The 20,910-nt window shown below is 31.4% G+C and overlaps 2 protein-coding genes across 4 annotated transcripts in view; both read left to right on the top strand.

The window, feature by feature from the left end:
• The first annotated feature begins 6 nt into the window (after positions 1 to 6).
• On the top strand, positions 7 to 18,229 carry LOC108917537 (glutathione synthetase). Of its 2 annotated transcripts, none has more exons than XM_018724187.1 (9): positions 7 to 180; positions 311 to 682; positions 8,589 to 8,722; positions 15,139 to 15,181; positions 15,314 to 15,552; positions 15,608 to 15,706; positions 15,766 to 15,978; positions 16,035 to 16,262; positions 18,023 to 18,229. In XM_018724187.1, exons 2-9 carry the CDS (start codon positions 317 to 319, stop codon positions 18,147 to 18,149), a joined length of 1,449 nt encoding a protein of 482 aa, XP_018579703.1. In that variant the 5' UTR covers positions 7 to 180; positions 311 to 316; the 3' UTR covers positions 18,150 to 18,229. The 2 variants fall into 2 exon arrangements, with proteins under 2 accessions (XP_018579703.1, XP_018579702.1); XM_018724186.1 differs by lacking the exon at positions 8,589 to 8,722 and adding an exon at positions 2,643 to 2,818.
• Positions 18,230 to 19,869: 1,640 nt separating this feature from the next.
• Positions 19,870 to 20,910, top strand: part of LOC108917533 — a 43,767-nt gene continuing 42,726 nt past the window's right edge. Inside the window, exon 1 of one of the 2 annotated variants that reach the window (XM_018724180.1) lies at positions 19,870 to 19,922. The gene's annotated coding sequence lies outside the window, so the exon portion shown is untranslated. Of the gene's footprint in view, positions 19,923 to 20,361; positions 20,458 to 20,910 lie in introns of those variants that run through there. The other variant, XM_018724179.1, reaches the window with a different exon arrangement.

Genomic DNA, 20,910 nt, shown 5'->3' with positions numbered 1-20,910 from the left:
TTTAAATCCATAATCAAACGTCAAATATCAATCATGAAATTTTAACTGATTTAGCTGATTTTAATATAACCCGATTTTCTGTGTTATGTGAATTTAAATTTTTTGTTTTTTTTCCCGTTAATTGCGTATTTGATAACTTTTATCAAGTGTTGATTTTAGTATTTATATATCTATACACAGGTAATTATACTTATCTTTTGTTTGTCATCATTTTTAAGTGCATCTGAAAGAAAAATAAGCTAATTTATATTGTGCTACCGTCGCACTATTCACGTTTGTGTAACTTTTAATAGAATTATTTTTTTTCCAGTGAAATATGTCACAGAAGAATCCTCATCTTCCAAGTTGCATTCCTGTGCCCATATCTGAAGATGTGTTGAAGGAACTCGTAGAAAAAGCAAAAGATTGGGCTATAATGCATGGTGCTGCTATGAGATCTAAAGCCTGTTTTAGTGAGGATTCTCTTAATTTTGCTCCTTTCGTTTTATTGCCATCAACTTTTCCCAGTAAGGAATTTAGACGAGCTGTTGAAGTACAGATTATTTTAAATGAATTAGTGCACAGAGTTGCTCACAACAGAGAATTTCTGACAACTACGCTTAAAGAAACAATCCAGGTAGATGAATTCACTGGGAATTTGTTCAAAATATATGAAACTGTTCAAGATGAGGGTGTAACACAAGTAAGTTCTTTGTTGTGTGTATCGTGTTGAAACAGAATGAATGGTAAAGAGTAATTAATATTTTTAGAACTACTTTTGCTGTCTTTGTTTAGAGTGGTTCTGTTATTCTTTCTTTAATATTTTATTCAATATAATACATTATAATAAGTACTTATAATATTAATTGCGGGCAATATTCAAGATAACCAAACCATTACCCTTTTGAATAGATATCAATTATGTACTTAAGCTTACTTAAACACTGAAGTATATTCATACTTAATTAACTTTATATTTGATAATTTTATTGAAATCATATTTCTATATGACTATTTTTTTTATCTATGTCAGATTAAGTACCTGTTCAAATATTTTTCACAAATATGAAGCTCAGTTGTGAACAGGCTGAGGGCAGAAAGTTTATATTAGCAATAAATCGTTAAGTTTTTGGAGGTTATAATTAAAAAAAAATATTTTATTCAGTAATGAGAACACACATTGTACCTAGTGGTCATATGGAAATTGCCCTTCTTTCTCTCCATTATTGTTCGAACCATGAAAAAAGTCAAGTGTAAAAGTTATAAGGATTTTCTCCTTCTTGTGAAAGTATATTGATATATACGATATTCACTGTTCATATATTAAAAATAAACTACCATTTACATTTTTCGAGGTGATTTATATAAATCGATAAAACCGAAAGCTTCTCTATCAGGGTAGTTTTAAATTAATATAATAAATGCCGTACCTTTTGTTGTTCTCATAAATAGGCCCCGCTTACATTTCTTGAAAAGCAATTTAAAAAAATGGTGTTAATTGCCGATTAAATAGTTAACTCGTGAAATGTTTGTTGATGTAGAAAGGTGCGATATAGTAACAATTTACTTAAAAATTCAGCCAGTCACAAATCCATTTTTATTTGGTTTGTACTAAATAAAACAAAATATACTAATTTGTTAAGCAAGACGCAAGTATGCTTTGCATAGTACTTTTTCTTTAAAACATTTTCTTGGAACATAAATACCAAATGGGAGCAACAAAATGTTTAAAAAATAAAAAATGACAACACAGTATTAAACTAAGATGGCATACTGGAAAATAAAATCGTTTGTTAAAAATAGTATTAATTAAAAAAAATTGGTTTATTTATTTCATAACTATCTCTTATATCTACAGAAAAACAAGAATTTTTTTCACAAAATACTTTTTTTGGCTTAATGGTGATGTTACATATTAATAAATATGTAATATCTCAAAAATTAATAATACATAATAGATCTTTGAAGAGCTCTTTTAACATTCTTTCCGATGATCTAAAGATATACAGGACATTCGATTAAAAAGAAAACATCAGTTGGACCTTAGAAATTAATACTTTTAATTGTCTTTGTAGTATGTGTGATAAGAAACTTTTTAAAATCACAACTTTACATTTTACTTTTTCATATTTTGAATAACAAAAAAGAGGGCAATTTTCATGTGAGCACTATGTACTTACATGTAATTTGTTTTTATTCATTTTGTTTACGTATTTGAAATTGTGTAAGGAATTGTGAATTATTATATATTATTAGCTGTACTATTATTACATTACATTAATTACTAATCTAATACTAACCGCCCCAAAGTAAGTTATTAATTGGATTCATGCTGCAAAGGTTTTTGACTACTAACATATTTATTAAAGATTGTTTGCATGATGTTACAAAATACATTTGCATTAAAAAGTTGTTTTACTGCTACACAAGGAATTAAATCACAAGATTTTGAAAAATCGATGTAAGCATTGTTCAAACTTAATACCTGGTGTATCTTAAGAAGCATTCAAACAAATCATGATGCAATAAGTAGTACTGGTTTATCCAGAAATATATGCAACAAAATACAGTAGGTTGAAATCCGTGATTTGATATTAGTTAATAACTATTAATAAAATGGGGATAGAAGTAGTTAGGATGTGAATATTATGGTTGTGCCATAGCCGTTGAGTCTGGGCCTCGTAAGAAATGATGTGATGTTGGAAGCTGCTCTTCCTGACTCTACAGATAAGAAAGCTAGCTCCGAGCACTTGCCTGTTTGCTGTTTGAAGCAAGTGGAGTTCAATACAATTGCCTCTGGCTTTGGATGGCTGGGACCTGTCTCTGCTGATATTCAGAGGTAAAAACTAAAAATCGGCAAATGTAAAATAACGCCCAGTGGCTGTAGACAAAAGAAACAATTTTGAAATTTTATTGTGCACTTATTAAAATCTAATAAAATAACTAAATTTTATTAACACTTCCTGATAAAATAAAAACTTTATGATGCCATTAGATATTAATCATTGTTAATTAAGTCTTCGATACTTCCACTGAAGGAAAAAATATATCAGCTTTTTAATGAAAATCTAAAAAACCAGGTCGAATATATCATCAATTCAATGTGCACAATAAAATAATAAGGTTTTTATGCTGGACTTTGGGAAAACAAAAAAATTCAGTTAGAGGGTAGAATATTTGAACAATTTTTTGTAGTAATTTTATTACTTAAAGGATATAATAATTATCAAATTTTTTTTTCTTTTTTATGGACCTTGTGAAAATATTTTATAGCTTAGCTTCAACTATTTCTAATTTGGAACAAATTGACTGTTTATTGCTTAAATAAGTAGTTTGTAAGTTTCTGTTTTAGCTTTGAGGACATTTGAATAGAGAAAAGAGTCATGTTTGTGAAAGTTATATACAAGGTGTTCCATTTTAATGTGCCAGGTTGCATAATTTATTTAATTTGACTTTTATTAAAAAATATTTCGAACAAAAGTTATCAGCTTTTGAGAGGGTCATGGTGATCTTTAATTTGACCTTGAAGACAATTATCAAGGTCATTTCATGGCCAACTTTTAATTTTTTTAATGGAAAACCATATTTTTATTATAGGAAGCCTTTTCAAGAAAAATGTTTCATACAAAACTTACATATATTTTCCCACAGAATACGAAACTGTAAAAAAATATGGGTATCCATTTAAAAGGTCAAAATTGACCTTGAAATGACCTTGATAATTGATTTTAAGGTTAATTTCAAGGTCACGGTAATTTGACCCCCTCGAAATCTGATAACTTTTGTTCGAAATATTTTTTTATAAAAATCGAATTAAAAAAATTATGGGACACGTATAAATGATATATTGTTTACAAATGTCTTCTTAGCATCAATAAAAAGAGGGTATAGCGTTTATTATTGAGAGGAGGGGAATTTAAATATACAGGGTGTTTCATAATTGAATGTCAATATTGAAGGGTGTTAATCTGTGCGTGATTCTAAGACAAAAAGTTCATATAAACATAGGTCCGTTTTCGCTTTATTTTTGATATACAGGGCGATGAATATCTGTTTGTAAAATTGTTTTTTTTTAATAACTCCGAAACTAAATTAGATAGTTTTATAAAACTTAGTATGTGTTAACTAGGTGCAGAGACATGTCTTTTGCATAATAAACGAATTTTCATTTTTAACCAGTGGCGTCCCAATTAACTTCAACCTCATTATTTTGAATGAAAAAAATTATATGCCACTGCATTTTTGAAAAACAAAAATTATTGTATAAATAGTGCTTTATTTTGTAATAAAAAAGATCTCTCGAGTTTTTTTCTTATCTTGCACTGTTTTTTAGTAAAAAAATAAAGAACAACATACTAACCCACATTGAGCCAAACAGAAAGCATGATATAAAGATTACCTAGTAGGCTGTGGTTGTTGATTACTGTTGTGATTTATTAATTTTGACAGTTCAGTTCATTCAACTCAATTTTGATACTTAAAATACCTATACAGTGTTATTTGATAACGGTTGAGTTTACAAATCAAGAGTTGGCAGACATTCATTACATGTATGGCTTGGCTGATGGCAGAGCGCCAGAGGCTAAACGATTATATCAAGAGCGTTTCCCGAATAGAGTCACACCAGATAGACGAACATTCTCAAACATACATAGAACGTTGGCTGAAACAGGTACTTTTAAGCCAAATAATCAATTAAAAGGTGCCCATCGGACTACTAGAACTCCAGAAGTTGAAGAAGCAGTTTTAAATTCAATTGATGAAAATCCTAATATTAGCACTAGACAAATTGGAAATAACTTGAATATCTCGCACATTCTAGTTTGGAGAATTCTTCACGATTTTCTGTTATACCCGTATCATATTCAACGGGTCCAAGCCTTACTTCCTCGAGATTTTCCTTTGCGAATCAACTTTTGTCAATGGTTTTTGGAGAAAATTGCGCAAAATCCCTTGTTTGACTGTGAAATAATGTTTACAGACGAAGCTAACTTCTCTAGAAACGCTATAAGAAATTTCCATAACAATCATGTTTGGGCCGAAGAAAACCCGCATGCAATTGTGAACTTTAACAATCAAGAACAATTTTCCGTGAATGTTTGGGTTGGAATTGTTGAAAATCACTTAATTGGACCTTTTTTTCTGCCACAAAGGCTAGACGGCCGTACATATCGTCGGTTTCTAGAGGAGGATTTGCCCGTATTACTTGAAGAAGTGCCACTTTTAACTAGAAATAGAATGTGGTTCATGCATGATGGTGCACCAGCTCATTTCCATCGAGAAGCAAGAGAATATTTAAATCGCACATTTCATGACCGATGGGTAGGCCGTGGTGGACCCCAACAATGGCCCCCCAGGTCCCCAGATTTGAATAGTGCGGACTTCTTCTTATGGGGGCATCTGAAAACTCTGGTTTACAACACTCCGGTTAACACTGTAGAAGACCTGAGGAATCGCATAAGAGCTTCCTGTGATGTAATAAGGAACACTGACAACATTTTTCAAAGAGTCCGCACTAATATGAGAAGAAGAGCTGAAGCATGTATCCTTGCAGGTGGAGGGCATTTTCAACAACTGATGTAATTGTTTGTTTTTTTCGTTTCACAAAATTGTTATTTGTTGATCGTCAACCGTAATTATTAATAATATTATACAATAATGTGTATAAGTTATCTAGTAAAAGAATTATTTCCATAAAATGTGTAAAAAGTATTTCATTCCACGTACAGATAATTATTGTTGTTCTTTATTTTTTTACTAAAAAACAGTGCAAGATAAGAAAAAAACTCAAGAGATCTTTTTTATTACAAAATAAAGCACCATTTATACAATAATTTTTGTTTTTCAAAAATGCAGTGGCGTATCATTTTTTTCATTAAAAATAATGAGGTTGAAGTTAATTGGGACGCCACTGGTTAAAAATGAAAATTCGTTTATTATGCAAAAGACCTGTCTCTGCACCTAGTTTACACATACTAAGTTTTATAAAACTATCTAATTTAGTTTCGGAGTTATTAAAAAAAAAACAATTTTACAAACAGATATTCATCACCCTGTATATCAAAAATAAAGCGAAAACGGACCTATGTTTATATGAACTTTTTGTCTTAAAATCACGAACACATTAACACCCTTCAATATTGACACCAATTATGAAACACCCTGTATATTGCAGATTACTGAAATGTACATATATTAAGTAGGTAAATGGTTTTGGTGAAGAGTACTATTTAACTAAATTAATTTAAATATGGGATATCTGGAAATTATATGGCAATTAAATGGGAATTGGCCTGTTATATATATTCAACAATCTGTTGCAAATAAGTTGTATATAGCAGTACAAGTCATTTTCAGAACACGTTTTCTCTTTTGCTTTTAAGCTATCAACAGGTGAATTGTTTAACAGTGCCTTCATAGTAATAACGTATCTGTAATGTAATCTATCAAATTCCAATATAAATTTGATAGACTTCAAAGTTTTCAGTATACAGGAAAGGTTGTATGCAATGGAATTTTTAGTTTTATATGCTGTCTGACAAATGGATGAGGTAATGAAGGCTCTACATTACTGTGCTTATTGTGTTTTTATTAAGAGCTTCCTACAAGATTGTGTGTGAATGGTAGTGATGTATATATTACTTATTTATTTTTTTTTACTTTGTTTTTTTTTTAAATGGAACTTGTTTAAAACCACCTGATGAAAAATTATATGTTGTCATCTTCAAGTCATACAATTTAAACAAAATCTATCTGTGTAATAATAGTTGGAAATAATCAAGCCATGAAGCCATAGATCGCAAGCAGTTTTATAATGTTTATAATTCCTTAAACCGCCATGTCTTCAGAAAAAAAAAATATTTATTTGCCTTACAGTGTTTCTGAAATAAGCCTGTTGCTTCAAAGCGGTAATATAACAGATTATAATAAGCAAATAGTTTCAAATGAACATGGTTTGAAGTTCGAGGTATAGTCTTTCCGAAGTCCGTTAAACATGTAAAAAAACGCCTGGCAATAAAATTTAATGACTTTCATAGGCATCCTTAGAAAAGTTTTCTTCTAAAGGTAAAAAATCATAATAATTTGTAGATAATGTGTAGAAAATTTCTATTATATTCGCCAACTACATAATTTAAATGTATGTCCCCAATCAATTTTATTATATTGATGGTAAATTTCGTTTTGATCCATTTCAAAAGGTCTCCAAAATGCCGTGTTGTAATAATATCAATGATTAATAGAAGGTGCATATAAAAAATTAAAATTACCTGAATCGCACCAAATTCCGCATTGCTGCACTGCACTGCTGGGCAATTTGTCAACACTTGTCAACAGCTGAGATTTATTGTCCAGTGGCCCAATGCAGCTGTGTTAGATTTCATTTGCCCGCACTCGCATTTTTCAACTGGGCATATACATTTCTACCACCTCCACGTTTAGTTCGACCAGACCTGTATATGGGTACGGTTAAATAAATATGGGAATAAGTTTTTGAAATATTTCAATGCCGAGTTACTGCGTCAGCGACCGAACCTGGTACACATTGTCAACGTCTTCTTCAACTGATATCGGAAAGACTATATCAGGTAATGAAATTAGAATAAAATATCACATTACTTGTTGACATATTTGTAAGTCAACTTAGCTAGTTTTTACTTCTACTTAGGTAACATCCTGGGAGATATCTCAGAAAATATGATACTTTTTTTTAATCTCAACACCCTGTATCGAAAACGAAGCAAACTATGAAACACGTTCATATGAAACTTTTTGCTTAAAATAATTTGTTCTATTATCCATTTGAAAAAACACTTATTACAGAAACACCAAATGACTTTCAGCTCCATCTGTAATCGTATGTAAACAAATCACAATCGATTAGAATATAAAAAAATATTGAATTTTTCTTAAAGCTTAGTTGCTTTAGGCTGAAAGACTGGTTGATGGCATTTTGGTTACACTATTTTGACCAATAAAGAACTTTAGTGTTATTAATTTTTTCTGTTCATATTTGTGAGATGACAGTTATAATAACATCTGTTTTATGCCAGTTTCATCTCAAATATTGTAAAATGTGAATGTGAACTCTACATTTCATATTCATAATTAAAATGTATGTTCTTTTAAGGGTACTGGGTAGGCTCGAATATTTTGAAAAAATGCAGGTTATGTAACAGATTGATATAGGATTGTTTTTTTTTAAACAGAATGTGTTGCATTTACTTACTGAACTACCCATTACTTTTAGAAGGATGTATTTGGAACTTTATTGTATGGGATACATATAGTACACACAAATTATACTGTTTGTTTTATCGCAACGTTACTATTTTCCACTTTTTTTTTTAGGAAAATGAATTATAAAATATAAATCTGTTGCATTTAATATATCTTAATATTTACACATTTCCTCTACAAATATAAATTATTTAAAAAAATTTTAGGTACTATGCAAATCATTATTGATCACATTTTTGAAGATAATTGCATCTCAAAACATTTACTTTTTTTTAGTCTTTTGAAATAATATGATTCCATATACCTATGTTGTACCTAGGGATCAATAAACTACACAATGTGGCTGGACTATATTTTGCATTTGATTTCAGCGGGTGGCTTTGGGACTGCTTCGTTCCGACTATATGATACATTCTGAATATGCTAATCATATAAAGCAAGTGGAAATTAATACCATCGCCTCAAGCTTTGGGGGTATTGCCACTAGTTTGCCAAGATTTCATAGGTACGGTAGATTATTTATTTTAGTAATTGTTTCTATAAATTGCACCAATATCACTTACAGCACATCTTAGTGGCATACTTGATTTAAAACAATCAAACACATTTCTCAAACTATATGTGTTAGTACAATACTTGTTTGTGTAATACTTATTATGACTAATATGTGGATATCTATTTGTGTTTAGTCAATCTAACATTGTAATTATTTACGGTTGGTAGGTATCTGCTCTGAAACTCAATATCTGTCGATGTCAGGGGTTTTGTGGTTTATGATTTTATTCACCATTTAGAAATAGTGTAATATGAAAATGACTCTTACCTATAATTAATGTTTTAAATATTAGTGCTTTTCTCGTATGCAATCCTATGTTTTAGCTACCTCAGTTTACATCTTACGCTATTTCATTATCATTCTGGTGTTGGATGCTATTTATAGAATATCACTGAACTCTTTCGATTGTGTCTAATACGCACATGCATTATTTTATTAAACACTTTTATAGCACTCCTAATTCTTACTAGGTAAATAACAAATATTTTTTTATAATTGTAATTCATAGTAACATGGAAGCCACATGAGGAAAAACTATTTCTTCTTACAAAACTTAATTGGTTTTAAATCTTTGTAGTTGTTAGGAGTATGAATACCATAATTTTAACAATACACGACCTGAAAATTAAAATATAACTGTCCGATTCTGAGTTATTGCCAAAAATAATTTAATTTTTTTCAGCATCCTGTAACTTTTAAACTGTTAATAATTGGTCGTGACTTTATAAGGCAAACTCACAACATTTTTGATGCTCTATCTTTCTATACAGGGTATAAATAGATAACTGCGAACAAATTAAGATGAATCCTCGTTGAAAATTAAGTGTAATCTTTCGTCTAAAACAATTCCGCCTCAGCACTGGGTATGATTCAAAAGCGAGCAGTTAGGTACCACACAAATTGAAGTCAAGAAATGTTGAATGCCGAAAGAGCCTTTTATTCGTATCGCAACTGGTGATAAAAATGAATACTCTATGATAATCTTAAACGTAGAAAATCGTGGGGTTTCCCTGATCAATCATCAACATTGACGGCTAGGCCAAATATTCATGGTTTGAAGCTCATGCTCTGTATTTGATGGGACCAGCTTGGTGTTGTGTGCTTTCAGCGTGGTAACGCTCGACCACATGTTGCTCATGAAGCCAAAAAAATACTTAGGAACGCTGAAATGAGATGTTTTACCCCACCCGCCAAATTAACCAGTTATTACTCCATATGCTTACTACTTGTTTCGATTCATGAAACACAGCCTGTCTAAGCAGCGCTTCCAATCTTATGAAAGTACGATAAATTGGATCGATTGGTGGACAGCATCAAACGATGAGTTATTCTTTCGATACGGAATCCGTAAGCTACCAGAAAGGTGGGAAAAAGTAGTGCTTAGGGATGGACAATACTTTGAAACATATTAATACATATATACAATATTTCACAACAAAGTCCCGAATTTACAAAAATCCCTCAAAATTAATTCACAGTCCTAGTAAATTCCATTTTAATCTCAATTTGATATATGTGTTATGGACCAGGTGATTAATGCGAGCATTATTAATAATGTGCGAGCATTATGAATAATGTCTAGCTCTATCGGGCTAAGTGATTAATTACTATCTAAACTTCATTATTTATCACATTGCACGGTCATTATTATATTGCTACGTGACAATTGGGCAATTTGATAATAAAGCTAAATTTTCATTTGACTTTTATTAAGTTTAAAGTGCTGAAAACTATTATATGCTAATTATGCCAAATAATGAGTCTGATTGCTTAAACTTTCGTTTATTTTATGTTTTATAATAATATGTCAAAACTTCTATAAAACAAAGATATGTTGTGAAATGTTTGTTTTAAATTTTATATATTTTATGTTACCTAATTTTTAATATGACTTTCCTTAAGTTTTAAATGCAGAAACTAGTGGATTCTTAATGTAGAAGTCCTTGCTAATTAATCCAAATAATGAGTCTGATTATTTAAATTGTCTAACATTTAGTTTATTTTAAGTTAAATGACAATAATAATAAAAAAATAGTAATTAAATATGTTTGTATTACTCCGCCCAAAAGGTGATGGACAATATGTATAATGCCCGGTCAATTTGATTATTTGAATAATTATTATCAAATTGCACACTCATATTGGGCATTTTACATAATGACCGGGCATTATGTGTAATGCCCGATTGATCACTTGGTCCATAACATATGCATGCTACATTTAAAATTATGGTATTTATATGAATTATTTTCGTATTTAATATAATTCTAGCAAACATTTAATACAAACTCTTTTTAATTTGAATATTCAGGCACAACTTGGCTCAAATTATATATATTTATAAATATTTATTTATTTTTTCCTATAATATTTTTAGAGAGTATGTGTTTGTTTATCTCTCTCGGAGTGTAACAAGTTATATACTTTTTAGTAACCTGTGTATTTAAGGGTAAATTGTAGGAATCAGGTTTGTTGCATGTATTTCCAAACAAATCGAATTTTGAATTAAACATGGGGAGAATGCAAGGTGGGTCAGTGGCAGCCAAGATATACAGAGTAGGTCGGGAGAAATGCCTCAAATTGTAGGTGTGCAAAAATAATTAAGAAAAACTTAAATTATGTATACAGGGTAGCCCATCGAAAACGTACCGCAAGGCATTACAGGGTAGTAATGAACTTTTCTGCAAAATCCAAAAACAGGTAAAGTTTGCTTCTGAGGGGGACAACTTTTGGCGCAAAAAGCATAGCAAAATCTTCAACCCCTAAGTGGGGGTGCCATTCCCCAAATTTTTTTAAATGGGAATGAGGGTCAAGTGGGGGGTCATTAGAAAGGGCTTTTAATTCTCTATACATCGATTCTTACTTTTTGAAAATCGATCCATTATTTTAGAAAATATGCAGCTTTGAAAATACGAACAATATTTTTGACGAGAAATGCGAAAATCGATTTAATTTTACTTCAAAACTTACGGTATTAGCTTGGTAAATTCCTTCAAAAGAATTCGCTGTTTTTTTTTTTGATTTGCGAATTCTTTAGCCTGATTTTGGTGAGCAAAAAATTGTCCGCTTTTTGTTTCGTATTTAGATAGGCCACAAGAAGTTGCTAGATAACTGTCTTGTGACTTGTAGTTGAAGAGTACCAATACTGCCGAGTCTTTTAAATTGATTAATTATGGTGTACTCAATTCCAGAAAGAGTAGAAATTATTGAGCTTTTTTTCAAAAACAATGAATGCGGAAATCGGGTCGCCGAACTGTTCAACCAACGGCATCCTGAGAAACATGCGTCTGGAAAAATTGTTCGCGAATTGGTGGCCAAATTTCGCGAAACTGGCTCCGTTCATAACAAAAAGAGGCAGGTTGAAAATCCGGTACTAAATGAACCTACGGAAATAGCGGTATTGGGGCAAGTGGCAATGGATAGTACGCTGAGTACAATGCAATTGGCTACTGCGACAGGAGTGAGTCGTACAAGTGTCCAACGAATATTAAAAAAATACAAATTCCATCCTTATAAGATTCGGCTAGTGCAAGAGCTAAATGAAGACGATTTTGATCGTCGTTTGCAATTTTGCGAAATAATGACTGAACGAGCGATAAACGATAATTTCCTCTTTAATGTGTGTTTTTCGGACGAGTGTACGTTCTTCTTGAATGGTTTAGTGAATCGCCATAATTGTCGTTACTGGGCTGATACCAATCCAAGGATTTTCCATGAGACACACTCCCAACACCCCCAGAAGTTGAATGTATGGGCAGGTATTTTTGGAAATTCCATTGTAGGTCCTTTTTTCCTTCCTGGAAATTTGACAGGCGATATGTACTTGGATTTACTACAAAATGTCATCGACCCAGCTCTAACAAATATCATAGAGGACGACCCTGCTTACAATGAACACGAACTGATTTTCCAGCAAGACGGAGCTCCTCCACATTACTCGCTCAATGTGCGCAATTACCTAAATGAGACGTTTCCAGGACGCTGGATAGGACGAAGAGGTGCAATTGAGTGGCCCCCTCGGTCACCCGACTTAAATCCTTTAGATTTCTTTCTCTGGGGGCACATTAAAAGCAAAGTTTACAGCACTCCACCTGATACCTTGGAAGATCTGCGAGGACGAATCATTAATGTATGTCGCGAAGTAACACCGCAAGTGCTCCAGAATGTTCGACAACGGTTTGAAGACAACCTGTATCATTGTATGCAAGTTGGCGGACAACATTTTCAGCATTTACTTGACTAATACCGTAAGTTTTGAAGTAAAATTAAATCGATTTTCGCATTTCTCGTCAAAAATATTGTTCGTATTTTCAAAGCTGCATATTTTCTAAAATAATGGATCGACTTTCAAAAAGTAAGAATCGATGTATAGAGAATTAAAAGCCCTTTCTAATGACCCCCCACTTGACCCCATTCCCATTTAAAAAAATTTGGGGAATGGCACCCCCACTTAGGGGTTGAAGATTTCGCTATGCTTTTTGCGCCAAAAGTTGTCCCCCTCAGAAGCAAACTTTACCTGTTTTTGGATTTTGCCGAAAAGTTCATTACTACCCTGTAATGCCTTGCGGTACGTTTTCGATGGGCTACCCTGTATATTTAGAGTCATGTTAGATGCTTTATAACTGAACTGTCATCGCAGTGCAGTGTTTATGTTTATAATTGACAACGAAACTATTTTTCATTTATTGACATTTCCAAAATTTAATTATTTGATTTACATTTGAAATTTTTATTCATTTTAATCACAGTTTTAAATCGATAATAATAACGTGGTTCTAGCAAACCTGATTAAAATCCAGTTACCTTTAGTTTAAAGTATAAAAATATACAGGGTGTCCGCAAATTTCACCGACAACGTTTGACTGCCTATCCACGATGATAAATAAATACGATCTACGAAAAAAAAGTTATAAAAATTTTTTGGTTTTTGAGTTGCAGGACTTCAAAGTTGTCAAAAATAAAACTAATTTAATTAATAACTTCATAACCCTTTTTCCGATCGTGTTAAAATTTGGCATGTTTATTTGGACTATTATGGTGCATTATTCCTTAAAGCTTTAGTCAAATCGATATATTGGGTGATAGTTTTCTCCAGTTACTTCTCCCTTTTAGCGGTCAGAACATTTAAAGTGGTCCTATTTTTTTAAAACGGGCAGCAACATTGAAAAGGTCGTTTTATTTAAAAAAAAAAAATTGTCTCGAGAAAATCGCCCACAGAAAGCCATTCTTGGGAAAAATGGCATTATTTGCAGGTGTGTATGTTTCGGTTTGCGTTGCAGTGTCACAAATTTAAATATTTGAGTTAAATCCATGGCATTCCTACAGAAACCAAAGCGTACAGACCTGCAAATAATGCCATTTTTCTCAAAAATAGCTTTCTGTAGGCGCTTTTCTCAAGAGAAAATATTTTTTTAAAATAAAACGACCTTTTCAATGTTGCTGCTCATTTAAAAAAAATACGATCACTGTAAAAGTTTTGACCGCTGAAAGGGAGAGGTAACCGGAGAAAACTATCACCCAGTAAATCGATTTGACTAAAGCTTTAAGAGATAATATGCCATAATAGTCCAAATAAATATGGCAAATTTTAAAGCAATCAGTAAAAACTCAAAAACCAAAAAGTTTTTATTTTTTCATAGATCGTGTTTATTTATCGTCATGAGTATGCAGTCAAACGTTGTTGGTGAAATTTGCGGATACCTTGTATTTTATAAAATAGAAATGTTAGATCTTAAGAATTGCCATTTGTGGAAGCCGGACATAATTTAAAAAGTTACATACTTGTTGCATTTCCAATTTTATTCATTACAGAGCTTCATTATTTCACCATTTTATGTACAGTGTGTTTTGTATATAACAAGATTTAATTTGCAAGAACAATGAAAATAAATATTGCACTTCACTTCATAAATGAATATGCAAATTTTTGCAAGGCTTGTACATTTTTGCTGCAAAAATCACTCTCACTTTTCTCTAGTTTGTATTAGAAATAGCTTTATCATATTCTTAAATTTTAAGCTTTGCTTTCACTGATGTATTAAACACAATTTAAGAAAATATTTTAAGTTTTCTAGCATATCTTTCAGATTTCAAAGTAGTGTTTAAAACATTTGTGAGAAAGAGTTTTTAATTTAAGCGTCTTAAAATTTAATGTACAATCGGCCATTAATAGTCCAATGTAGTTTAATGTCACAGACACTATATATCTTGTTTGTTTTGATAGTTTTTCCTCATTTCGGATTTTTATACAGCAAATTACAGAATTATGTATAAAATGTTTGCTTAGAAAATAGACAATATAATTTTTAAAAACGTTGTGAATGGGCCTCAAGATACTCCATTTTTTTATAAATTTTCTCTTTTAGGTATGTTTTACAAGAACTGGGGTGTTTTGAACATATTCAAAATGTAAGTTTAACTTAAATATACTTGTTTTATTTCACTTTTATTTAAGAAACGGTTTTTATTATAATTCATAATTAATAGTTGATTTTTGACCCACTTTCTGTTCAATTTTCTAACGCAATATCACTTCTATAGCTGCCAGAGAACAATGCACTAGCGGGATTGTGTCAAGGGATGTTGGAAGCTTGGAAAATATACGGAGATCCCAAGGCGGTGATCTTATTTATAGTGGAAGATGTTACGTATAATATTTGTGATCAGCGGCTCCACGAATTTAAAATTCGTGAATTAAACCCTCACGTTAAAGTGATTAGGAGGACACTGACACAAGTCGGCGATAATGGGTCATTAAATTCGAACAATGAGTTAATCATGTGAGTAACTTTTCCTTCGTTAGAAATCTAGGTTAATTCTTTTTCTATCTTTCAGAGATGGCCTTGTGGTTAGTGTAATCTATTTCAGAGCAGGTTATGAACCGGGACACTATCCAAGTAAAAAAGAATGGGATGCAAGGTTGTTGATGGAAAGGTAAATAATAAATTATAGAATCTATTTTTCTTACGTAATTATTTTTATGTTTTATTTAGGTCTCAAGCCATTAAGAGTCCTTCTATCCAGTACCATTTAGCCGGTACGAAAAAAGTACAGCAGGCTCTCGCCAAATCTGGAATACTAGAATTGTTTCTTACTGAAGCGAAGAAAATCGAAAGTGTTAGAGATATATTTACAGGACTCTATGGATTGGACTTTGACGAATTCGGTGATCAGGCTGTCCAAATGGCTCTAAATGAACCAGATAGGTACAGCTTTTTGTTAATATAATCTACATTTATTTAAGTTACACTTATATTTTTAGATTTGTGTTGAAACCGCAAAGGGAAGGTGGCGGAAATAATTTTTATGGATCCGAAGTAAGGGAAGTCATGTTACAAATGAAGGATAGCAGAGAAAGAACGGCGTGGATCCTTATGGAAAGAATCCTACCACCGCTCTCAACTGGGTACATTGTAAGACCGGCTGGATCAAATCCGCCACCGCTGTGCGAGATGGTATCGGAACTTGGAATATTTGGTGTAATAATAGGGTAAGTATTAAGTTGCTAATATTTTTATTTTTGTTGCAATTAGTGTTGCTCGTCTGGTGTTTTTCAATAATAATTGGGCATATGACAAGTGTATCATCATAAAATATTTGAAATTTATAAAAGATCCTGACCATAATTTTGAATTTTTAAAATAAATTGTTTTTTCTAGTGAGCATTTGATTTTTACACTTGACATTGCAATTGTTGAATGTAATGATTGCACTTTTCATTAATTTTTATATATGTACTTTAATTTTATAATACCCAGATGTTTTCAAGTAACCATAGTTTATTTTATGCAGATATCTAGGTACACAGGTACTGTGTACTTTGTATCGGAAAAAAATATGAATCTGAAAATATATATTTTTTTATTATAGCTTCAAAATTTTTCACTTTCTTCAGTACACGATTGCCAGATTGCATAAGTCTTGTAACTATATTTTGGAAAAATATACAAATATGTAAAATTAAGGACATTTAGTGTCCTGCAAAAAAGTCATGGCAGGACGCTGAACATCTGCCAAATATTACATTTTTTAAATGGAACACCTTGTATATTTTTTAACATATGGATTTCTGAGAAAATTCTATATATGCCAATATAAACAGTTTATCATTTTAGTGCGGGGTTGCCAAGTTATGTAGAAAATTCTTTGAATTTTGGAAAAAATATGACCTCGAAGAAGTTGTATTAACTTTCAGCTACTAACATTTGGAACAAAATAATTAGACAGAGTTATAGGCAAATGTTAGACAAAGGCTCCTATATTAGCTAATATCGATATTTTATACAGGGCATTTTTTATAATATGATCATTTTTAGAAAATTTAAACTTGATTTTCTAAAATTTTTCAAATGGAACGCCCTGTATTTTATTGTTCTATTTTATTCACATATCGGTCCACTTCAACTTTTATTAAGCATGTTCTATATGTAAAATTGTTAGTTTTTAAGATACAGCATTTCTAAGAAAAACTTATTTTTTATTATTTTATAGAATACCACAAATAAATATTAACTAATAAAATTAACTCAAAATGGAATGATAAATTATGAACTGACAAGTTGACACAATGTGATAGTTTTTTCCAAAGCCATTTCGTGTGACCAAAAATAATAACAAGTAGGTTTTTCCAGAAATTTTGCTATATCTTAAAAACTAACAACTTTAGGTGTAGAACATACTTAATAAAGGTTGACGTGGACTGATATGTGAATCAAATAGAATAATAAAATACAGGGTGTTCCATTTGAAAAATTTTAGAAAATCAAGTTTGAACTTTCTTCAAATGATCGCATTCTAAAAAATGCCCTGTATAAAATATCGATATTAGCTAATATAGGAGTCTTTGCCTAACATTTGCCTATAACTCTGTCAAATATTTTTGCTCCAAGTGTTAGTAGTTGAAAGTTAATACAACTTCTTCGAGGTCATGTTTTTTCCAAAGTTTGAAGAATTTTCTACATAACTTGGCAACCCCACACTAAAATGTTAAACTGTTTTATTGCCATATATAGAATTTTCTCAGAAATCCATATGTATAAAAATATACATGGTGTTCCATTTAAAGAATGTAGTATTTGGCATGTCCCATTTTTACTCATCGCCCTGTGTTTCAAATTAATTTTGTCCTTTACGTTTTTTGATTCTGTACAACTTTTTAAACTTTTTTTCTGTATTATGAATAACAAGGGCGTTATTTTACTTTCTTACACTAATGGCCCACCCTGTATATTGCAACATTGTTACTTTTAGGGATTCAGAGAAAATTTTGGTGAACAAACAAGTGGGACATATGCTAAGAACCAAAGTGAGCACGGCAAACGAAGGGGGAGTGGCAGCAGGTTTAGGGGCGTTAGACAGTCCTTATTTAATAGATTGACTTTCAAATTTTTAGTAAAAAATTGCATTTATTTTTTTATCAATTGTTCAGATTTTATATATATTTTAATTAAATGTTGAAAAAAATGTTTCCTAAGTTGTTTTATTGATTACCTCACCAATAATATATAAAAAGTATGAAAACTGATGTATATATTTTTATACAGGGTGTTTTGGAAAAACGGCATTAAATTAGGGGCAGATAGGATGTCAAAAAATAGTATGATTTTTTCCTATAGACCAATAGCCCATTTACAACTTGTTTAAATCAAATTTTCCCTTTTCCAAAAAATGTAATGCACTGAAGTTTGTTTTGTATAGATAATTTTTTGAGGGAGCTAATACATCCGCATTATTAGCTTTTGAATATCTGCTAGAAGTTGCTAGCTATAACGTAACCTAGTACCATTTTTGACAGCTTTTTTGAAATAAGGTATTTTACAATGTACATCGTATGTAACAGTGTAAAATTTAAATTTACATAGAAAATGGTCTCTTTTTATATAAACATAAGAGCATCATTTTTATATTGTACTATTCTATAACCTGTTACAGTGACTAAGTGATGTAAAATGACCTTCAAATTTTACAATTTTTTTTAGTAAATATATCGTCTGAACGTAGAATTTTCTGCTCTCCGAATCCAGGGTTGAAAATAAGGGTTTCCATTAAAAAAACTAAATTGACCTTGAACAATGACCTTCAAGGTCATGACAATATGTGCCCCTTGGAGACCAGTAACTTTCATCTGAACCATTCTTCACAATTCACATAACCAAGTACTTGGATTTTAGAAGGGGTGGACGGGTGATCCAGGGTGTATAACTAATAATATTCCAAAAAATATTAATCAGACTTATTATTTAGAGTTTCACAGAAAAACAAACGTAACTGATTTTGTACACTTCAGCACAGTAAGAAAATTACAGAATATCACCATAAATTTTATGTTATAATATACCATAATCATAAAAACATACCTTAATAAAGTTGTTATAAAACGCATGGGTAAGATTGTAGCTAGCGACCTCTAGCAGATGGTAAAAAATTAACAGCTAATGCAAACTTGTATGTATCAAATTTTCAGTGCTTATGCTTGTGTTTTGAAGACTTAAAATTTGATTTTAAAAAATTGTCTCTCATTGACACGTATGTCAAAAATAAAAGATGGTAGGCACATCACATCGTCCAAATTTGTGGTTATCTTTTTCAAAACACCCTGCACATCAAAATAAAATAAACGTGCAACAAATTTGAAAAGAACTGGACTATATTTTTCTTAGAAATATGTATTAATAAAATTACATGTTATAAAAAATATTGGTAACTTGCAATTCTTGTTTCGAAATTTTTTTTAACAAGAATCAAATACATTCTTCTTCATCATTCTTTCGAACTCCTTCTCAATGTCATAATTTCTGAAAAAAATAAATGAATAAATGTTTATTTTGTTTCAAACAAACGATACAAAATGAAATAAATCACAATATTCTGTTTCACCCGTAGGTGATTAGTGGTAATTCACTTTATCACTGTCCATTTGTGAACGAATCATTAATTTTGATGACTAATAACTAAGATTTAGGGATTTTTAGTTAATAATTACTAATTGTGCAATGTTGGTTGCCTATATGTTCGACGCTCACGTGGCTCGTATGCATTTATGAAGACTGTATGTATACACCACAATAAACTTTTATTTATTTTTTAATTTGAGTTGACAGTACATGGGAAGATATGCTCACTGTGTACTGAGTGCAAAGGTGAAAACGCTGTAAGTATATTTTCCTTTTATCTACTTTAAATTACTTATCCTGTAGTTTCAGTCTGTTAAAAATTTAGTAATTTTACGGAGGCATGGTGAAGCACAACTAGGTGCGCCACGCCGCGCCATTATTCCATGGCTAGAAATTGGCCTCAATGATTTGGGATCGAGGGGGATTATCCCTCTTTATCCTGCCTCATCTCGTGTAGGCCTGGACAGCCTTCGTAGGTGGGCCCCATCCGTCGTCTACCCCGACCGCAAATGCGGCCGGTGTAAAAAAACTAGGTGAATACTGAATAGTGATATCAACAGCAACTTTAATTCCAGGATGTTTTTACCATATTTGATTGATGGTACAGATATGCTGACCTACACATCTAGATGAAAGGAAATTACCTATTATTGTGTCATTCTAAAATTTTATTCTGTGTTCCGTGCTATGTTAAAACCATAAGATTTTCAATTTTCATTTGTTGTTTTTCTGTTTATTGTTCTGTGGTGCGATGCAGAAGTGAAATAGAAAAAATTGAGACGAATTTTTGTAGTGAGTATCGTTTAACCACTGTTTAAATTTTTGTTTACATGTAATCACACTCATCGCGATTATAGCTGAGTACGAGCAACTACGAGTCACGAGTCACGAGTCAAAACGCGTCCTATACCGACCGCTAGCTACGTGATATGGGGAAGCAGGTATAAGTTTCACACCACCGAATACGAATAATCACATATATTCGCGAATGTTCGCAATGCACCTGGGGCCGGCTTTACGGAAAAGTACCTATATAATTAAAAACAAAATTGAACCCAGTATTATATAAACAAATTCTGTTTATTAGAATCTGTCCAAGTAAATACTGTGGGAATATTTTTTTAATATTATAAATGTTAATGTTTTTTTTATAATATGCCCATAATACCTTATTGATTTTATAAGCTACGCTATTATATAGGTATAATCATTATGTTAAATTTATACAATACTTTTTGTTCAAGG

Source organism: Anoplophora glabripennis, unplaced genomic scaffold, assembly GCF_000390285.2.
Source record: "Anoplophora glabripennis isolate ALB-LARVAE unplaced genomic scaffold, Agla_2.0 scaffold57, whole genome shotgun sequence".
NCBI classification, from domain to species: domain Eukaryota; kingdom Metazoa; phylum Arthropoda; class Insecta; order Coleoptera; family Cerambycidae; genus Anoplophora; species Anoplophora glabripennis.
This window is presented reverse-complemented; position numbering and strand designations above follow the sequence as displayed.

Bases quoted from the DNA above. Each gene is read 5' to 3' on its own strand.
- LOC108917537 (XM_018724186.1), top strand. From the start codon at position 317: ATGTCACAGAAGAATCCTCATCTTCCAAGTTGCATTCCTGTGCCCATA. The intron at 683-2,642 runs GTAAGTTCTTTG...GTTGTGCCATAG, and splicing joins AAGATGAGGGTGTAACACAA to CCGTTGAGTCTGGGCCTCGT. The intron at 15,553-15,607 runs GTGAGTAACTTT...TCTATCTTTCAG, and splicing joins TCGAACAATGAGTTAATCAT to AGATGGCCTTGTGGTTAGTG.